At 36.2% G+C, this 7,031-nt stretch overlaps 1 protein-coding gene and 1 long non-coding RNA gene across 5 annotated transcripts; one reads left to right on the forward strand and one right to left on the reverse strand.

Annotated features, from left to right (window-relative positions):
* Positions 1–92: 92 nt before the first annotated feature.
* On the reverse strand, positions 93–3,794 carry LOC105852474 (putative AC transposase). 4 transcript variants are annotated; one of them, XM_012718080.3, is made up of 5 exons: positions 3,468–3,794; positions 3,258–3,323; positions 2,911–3,141; positions 1,629–2,500; positions 93–1,267 (listed from the first exon to the last, which is right to left on the reverse strand). In XM_012718080.3, the coding sequence occupies exons 2-5, from the start codon at positions 3,310–3,312 to the stop codon at positions 356–358; spliced, it is 2,070 nt and encodes a 689-aa protein (XP_012573534.1). In that variant the 5' UTR covers positions 3,313–3,323; positions 3,468–3,794; the 3' UTR covers positions 93–355. The 4 variants fall into 4 exon arrangements, with proteins under 4 accessions (XP_012573534.1, XP_012573533.1, XP_012573536.1 ...); XM_012718079.3 differs by having other exon boundaries at positions 3,258–3,336; XM_012718082.3 differs by lacking the exon at positions 2,911–3,141 and having other exon boundaries at positions 3,468–3,793.
* Positions 3,795–4,467: 673 nt separating this feature from the next.
* LOC113787602 (uncharacterized) lies at positions 4,468–5,862 on the forward strand. The gene is made up of 2 exons (XR_012163872.1): positions 4,468–4,836; positions 5,212–5,862. It is a non-coding gene; the product is annotated as an uncharacterized lncRNA (long non-coding RNA).
* The last annotated feature ends 1,169 nt before the right edge of the window (positions 5,863–7,031 follow it).

Genomic DNA, 7,031 nt, shown 5'->3' on the forward strand with positions numbered 1-7,031 from the left:
TTAAACAAATTAAAAAAGGATCTAACCGTAAAAAGGATAAAACAAAAATGTTTTTTTATTGTTAAATCATGCAGGCACAAAGAGACGGAGAGTTCCATCATCAAGGAGCATATTTCATATCTCTCTGGGTTAGTAATTTTCAGAATTCAGAGCTGTACAACATAATACATTATATTAATACGATACATTATACCATATTAATATAGTACTTCAATAAGTTTTTTTTAAAAATAAAAACAGTTAACTTAATCTACTTTGACGATGAGTGAAAATGAGCCAAAGTCAAGATATATATAACTAACAGTGACAGTAATGTTGCATGTTAATTACGAACTGTCAATGCTGCCATTTTCTATTATAATTTTTGCTTCTTCTCAGAAATCGCAGGGCTATTATCTGTTGCAGCTGCTAGTTCCATCAACCTCTCATAATCTATCTCAGTCGATTTAAACTTGAACTTGATTCCAACCTGAATCCATGACTTGATACAAAGAATAGCTTGTGTGCTATCGTGCTGCATACAGAATCGTTGCTTGTCTATTTCATCACCCTTGCCACAGAAAAGTTCTTCAGGCACTACTGAAGTTGCTTGCACAGCAAGGAAATCTCTAGCCATCACAGACAGTCTAGGGTAGCGTGCACTGTTGATCTTCCACCACTCTAGAACATCTGTTGCTATAGGAGCTGGAGCCTCTGACAAGTATTGTGTAAGCTCATCAGTGGCAGAGGTCATGTTCGTCCTACGCTTTTTGCGAGCTATTTCCTCAGCAAAAGAAACATTGCCACCATCTTCTATTTCTTGTGCATTGTAACCAGAACTCATGAGGGATAAATGGTTAACAGAATAATTTCTTATGAAATGCGTCCTTGCTTCTTCCAGAAAACTTTGTGAGTTTAAACTATCGGGAATCAGCTCTCCCTTTATTCGAGGATCTAGAATAGCTGTCATATATGTAAATATGTTGCAAACTTGATTGATATAGTTTCTAGCCTTTTTAGCCATTTCTTCTGCAGCACTTTTTAGCCATTCTGGGCTGGGACGTGATTCTCTGCATGTAGCAATTGTTTCTGAGATGTGATCCATAAAGAAAAGGACAAGTCCAACGGTTGGAACCTTGCTGGTGCAGATGTCGTTCGTGGTCTTGTAGAATGGTTCAAGATATTGATGCATGATGTTAACCACACTTTTGTCCGATGGTCCCAACAGTATCCTACTGCCTAGTGTCTCCTCATATTTACGAATAACCGCATCCACTGACTTACCAGCCTGCATCATGAAAAATATACATTGTTTTACATTATCCATTGCTTCTAATTTTGAATTTGAATGATATCTTAATATACAAGAGTGCTGTCGCATGCTACATGACTGTAATACATAACAAAATTCTAATGAAGTGCTCCATTCACAACAACATCAACACACAGGCTGCATTAATTAGAAAACACAGAAAAGTTCTTGCAGTTTCAGACAAGAGCAGATATGAAAAACTTTTGGCATACAAAGTCATTCCAATTCTTTTGTCTTGTAAAATATTGGTATTGCAATGCAAACACTAATTTGAGAAAATTATCATGTTATTTTCTGGACAATTCTTATGTTCAATGCTTGTTAATTAAAGAGATACCTTGCGAACAACATCAAGCATTTGGTAGTTTCCACTCCACCTAGCTGAAACATCGAGAGGAAATTTCCAAGTACCTTCTTGATAAGCTGTTGATATTTGAATAAAATCCTGAGAAATTACTGATGAGGCATTTAACTCTATTACAAACTCTCGGATCTTCGAAATTACTTGTTTTACAGATCTCAATCCATCATCTATTATCAAGTTCAAAGTACGAGCAGCGCAGGGAATATAACAGAATGGTCCTATTTTCTGACCATCCAAGTCCTCTTTCAAAGTATGGCAGGCATGCATTGCACCTGAACTATTATCATGGGTACATGACAGGACTCTGTTCTCAATATTGTAAAATTTAAGAACTTTCACGAGGCAACGATAGATTTCTGCACCCCCACATGGATAGGGTATGCGACAGATATCAAGAAGCAACTTCTGGAAGCTCCAGTTTTTGTCAATCCACTGACACGTTACACTCATATAGAAGATCTGTTCAAAAGAAGTCCAGAAATCAAGTGTGATGGATAACTTAAAAGAAACCTGTTCTAACAATGCTCTTACATCTTCCCTCATACTTCTGAAAACTTCATCAAGTACAGTTCTGTACTTGTCATGAGGCCAAATTTGTATAGATGGATTCAAAAACTTGTAAGAATTCACAAGCCACTTCTCTTCTAGAGTTGAAGGTGGGAGAGAAGCTAAAACAAGCCACCTAACGAGTAACCAATTTAGATGATCATAATCCATCTCGTTTGCTTTCTCTTGAGGCTGAGACTTCTTGACAACAGTAGTCGGCCGAGTTGCTGAATTGCTGACAGCTTCCACCGACTTATCATATCCTGGATGGCGATTAGCAAGATGCCTCCCCAAATTGCCTACATAAATCAAGGAACTTTAGTCTATATGTGTACAAAATCACAATTTCTAGTAAAACATCTTCACAACCAAGGATGCTACAATGTAAAATTCATCTAGGATCAAATGTATACTGAAATAAGAAAACAAAAAGGCATAAACAGAAACTACTAATAGAGCGGGATATAATCAGCATTTGTGTAGCACCAAGCCACCAGACACGACACCAACACATGTTACATTCAATTACTTCTATTTTCTCAAATTATTATTAGTATTGTGTCTAGTGTTCACATCTGTATCAGTGTTTGATAGGGAGTTTTGGCCTAAGGCAAGTGACACAAGATCAATTTGACAAGACTGGAAAAGATATATATATATATACACAGACACACACACACACCCTATTGAATAAGAAAGGTAATGGAACCTGTGGCGGTTGCAATGGAATAAGTTTGTCCACAAAACTTGCATCTCCTTGTTTTTCCATCAGTAGCAGTCTCAAAGAACTTCAAATAAACTGAAGTCATTGTTTTCTTTCTTGGTTTGACTGAAGTGACAGGAATTGGCTTTTCTGAACAACCAAGGCCAATATTTACAGGATCCATGTTTGAAATGAGTGTCAAATCCGTCATGGATTTATTATTATTATTATTATCGTCTAATCAAAGAAGTGAACAAAAAAAATCTCAATAAGAGTCTTGAAAATCCAATTTACACATATAATGTTGGAACTAGAAGTAGTAAGTAGTAATAAACAAATTTGTAGGTACTAACCTTTGTACGTTCTGTAGTGATTGTTGTTGTGATTATTATTAACACCCCAGTCCATGTAATCATCACCTATTATTATTATCTGGTAATAAGTGAGAATAAAACAAATTACAATAAAAAAACATGAACATTGATTAGTGAACTAGAAATCAAGAACAATAATAATTAAGATAAAAAAGTCAAAGCGGTATTAAAATGGAAAGTGGGGAATACCAGAAAGGGGAGAGGGAGAGTTCACGAGGAAGAATTATTCAGAAATTCAATTTTGGCGGAGAATTCTGACTGTGATCAAGAAGGAGGGAAAATGGAGAGAGATTAAATTTTAGCTGAGAGAAGAGATCGGCGTGTAGTGGATCTGAGCCGAGAGAGAGGGTTTAAGTTGTTAGAGCCGCGTCGCTGCAGATCTCGTCTTTTTTGCTGCCACGGCTTCGCTGGCTCAAACCGTTTTTCTCACCGAGCGAAGCGAATGTAGAAAGAGGAGAGAGAAAGCAACAAATGTGTGTGAGTGAGTGAGTCGAAGTCGACCCAGTGGAGTTGAGTCTTCCATTTAGCCAGCTATCCACTAAGCCCAATGTTGCTTTAGTTAGTCGGCTTCGTTTTCTTTTTTGAATTTGGGCCGTCTAATTTATTTTTCCCCTTTATTAACGACCCGGATTATATCCCACATATTTGATTTTCACACCCATATCCTGATTTTCTTCTCTCAACTTCGACAATATTTTTCCTGTCCAAAAAAACTTGACTAGTATTTTTCTTAAAAAATTTGGTTTCCCATCTTCCACTTAATCGGAGGGGGGAATTACAATTAGACGTTAAAAATGATGAAAATTCATTTTAAAAAAATAGTTTTATAGATAATAAATGAGATCTAAGTCGTATATTTTATTAACAAATGAGATTTTATCTATTTACGTCAGGTCAATTCCAATTCTTATATGCATTGCACCAAATACATTTAAAAGATCATGTAATAGCATCAATAAACATTTAACAATCAAAACAAGTGAATGTTAAAAACAATGTTCTTGCAAAATTAAATTTTGAATGCAACAATAGAAAGTAGGCCAACTTTTTCTCGCTATACATAGCAGCATGAAAAATAATTGTTATAATCCTATTCAGTTTAAATATGTTAATATTAGCTAACATCGTTTATCATTTAACATTGTATTGCATTGTTTTTCATATTTTAAACTTAGGTTGTGGTGAAGGAATGAATTTGGAAATTTCAAATCAAGTAATGTAGGAGTCTCTCGAGCACTCCTTGTCCTTGTTGTGTACACCTTAATAAAATTTAATCCTTAACCTTTGAAAAAAAAAGAAAGTAAAGTAGAAAGTGAAAAATAAAATATCATCAATTTGAAATTTGAAATTGGAACTAATAAGGAGGTCTTAATGCAACCTAACACTCTAAGCTAGATGAATTAATTAGCCCCAAATAAATAATACACTGCGAACCGGGCCAATATATAGCTTTTGAAAAACGTGAATATGGAAATTAAATTAATACGAGCTGAACTCAACTGACCGGAAAACGTAATCGGAGTTGGTCGTCGCCGCCAGCAACATCGAGAAACTCCAGGTTTTCCTCCTCCTTCTTTTCAGATTCCTTCCCCTCTTCTATAGCGGGCGCGAAGATCCGATTCCATCGCGATTTGCTGCTGCGATAACCACCGCTTCAAAAGGCAACGCACCGCATCGCAGCAGAGCTCCACTCTGCACCGCGATTCCGCGCTAAAGCGGCGCGATTGACAACATAATAAACACATTATGATTAACTGTTAGTTTTGCGGGGTTGGTAGTTCCCAATGTGCACGCGATGGATAATACTTCAACTCCTTCAGTTTTACAATCAAACACTGAATTAGCTACATTCTACATTTTAAACAAATTAAATATTTGTATTTCTTCTCGAGTTCTTTCATCAACTTATCATCAAATTTCATGTATTAACCAGGTTTTAAATAGCGGTTGCAATTGCCGCATTAATGATTTCACTATTTTGCACTATCATATAATATATATAACAGTGGTTGAGAGACGAGAGAAGGTCACAAGTAAAGGAGATTATCAGTTTTCTCTTTATTCCTCTCTCTTCCAGCCTTCCTCTCTCCCTCCTCCAGAATCAGATTCACGAATCACGACAAACGCGCGCCGCGTCACTCTGCCTCCGGTCCAGATCGCTCCTCTGCTCGCTGCGGGCCTGCGGCCGCCTCTGCCTGACTGCCTCTGTGGCCGTTCGCTCTCTGTTTGCCGCAACCTCATCTGTCTCCAGATTGTGTTGCTGCTTTGTTCAAAAAGTTCAGATTTCTATTTTGTTAGTGCTGATTTTTGTTAGTTAGTTTTGATTTGGAATGCTGTTAGTTTGAATCGTCGCTCCTCTGTTAATTAGTTTTGATAGTTCGTCGCTCCTCTGACTCTGTTAGTTTTGATTTCAATTTTTCTTAGTTCGTCGCTCCTGTGTCAGTTTTGAGTTCTCCATTTTGTTGAGTTTTACCTATCCTAAGAATTTAACTTATATGGCGGTACCCGATATTTTTGTGTATTCTACTTTTTGCTTATGTTGTTCAGTTAGCATGAAATTTAAAGCTTATTTTGTTAGCGTTGAGTTTGGAGCTTTGATTTGGTGTTTCAATTAGACGTTAGTGGTGCTTTTTGTTTAGAGTTTTTGTGTTGCACATAAGGTGTTTGATTTTATGTCCATATAAAGTGTTTGAGTTTTTTTGTTGCATTTTTATGTCGGCCTCCCCAAACTTTTTAGGCAAGCTCTGCCATTGATTAAAATAGAGAATAACAGTAACGGCTGCTACCTGTTTCTTTTTGTGGCAGCCGTTTTCTTGGCCGTGGACTGTTTTTCAAAACCCTGCTGGTAACTGTATTTCAAATTCTTTAATCGGTAATGTTTAAGTTGCAGAATGCCAGTATTTTGTTGTTTTCATTAGTGACAGTTACCAAGAGTAGTTCAATCGATATTATATTGCATTTGAATTGAAAGACAGTGGAAAAGTACTGTAAATATTAAACCTCTGTATCCTGTTATTATATTCTATATTTTAACTAAAGACTGAGTACACATTTCCATTACACTGTCCCCATAATCAAATATATTATGCTGGAGCTGTACCGTGCATATGACACTAAGGGTACGTTTGAGATCACTTTAGCATCTTTGCTCATGGTAATGTTGTTTTTGTTACTTGAGCTTCATTGACCATTGGGGAAAAAACAAAATTATCAGCAAAGTTTCTCTGAAAACAATAGTTAACCGAAAATTAAGCAGACCTTGTTATTTTGACAGCATACGGATTGGCTCGCTTTTAGTCTTTTTACATTACATCATCAAGTATATAAAACATAATGGAGCATGTTGTAAATTGCACGTGTCTTTACGAAACCTAAGCGGAAAAAAATGAAAGTTAAAAGAAAATAACTTGTGCTTTATCCATTTTTTTCGAGGTAACAACATGTTTTATTCATTTAAAAGAAGTTATGTGATGCTAACATATAGGTCTGGTAAGTAAAGATTTTTATTTTATTTTAATATTTATGTCTTTATTTTCTTGTGTATGATATGATAGTATTAATTGAAGTTAAATAATTTGCCACCAACGACCCAGGACCTTAGATATACCACTGGTTGTGGGTTCAGTGTGAGGAGTCTAGGGGACATCTATTCTTCGCATGGATGTGTTTGCATGCAATTTATGTGCTGATTGATGGGTTCGATGTTTATGACAAATAAATATGCAGGGAGATTTTAATGGATGCTGCAAACAG

This window comes from Cicer arietinum, chromosome 7 (assembly GCF_000331145.2).
Source record: "Cicer arietinum cultivar CDC Frontier isolate Library 1 chromosome 7, Cicar.CDCFrontier_v2.0, whole genome shotgun sequence".
Classification (NCBI taxonomy): domain Eukaryota; kingdom Viridiplantae; phylum Streptophyta; class Magnoliopsida; order Fabales; family Fabaceae; genus Cicer; species Cicer arietinum.

Excerpts from the sequence above, each read along its gene's own strand:
- LOC105852474 (XM_012718080.3), bottom strand. The coding sequence starts at position 3,312 with ATGGACTGGGGTGTTAATAATAATCACAACAACAATCACTACAGAACG. Across the intron at positions 2,501-2,910 it reads TTCCATTGCAACCGCCACAG|GCAATTTGGGGAGGCATCTT; the intron begins GTTCCATTACCT and ends TGATTTATGTAG. Across the intron at positions 1,268-1,628 it reads TGCTTGATGTTGTTCGCAAG|GCTGGTAAGTCAGTGGATGC; the intron begins GTATCTCTTTAA and ends TTCATGATGCAG.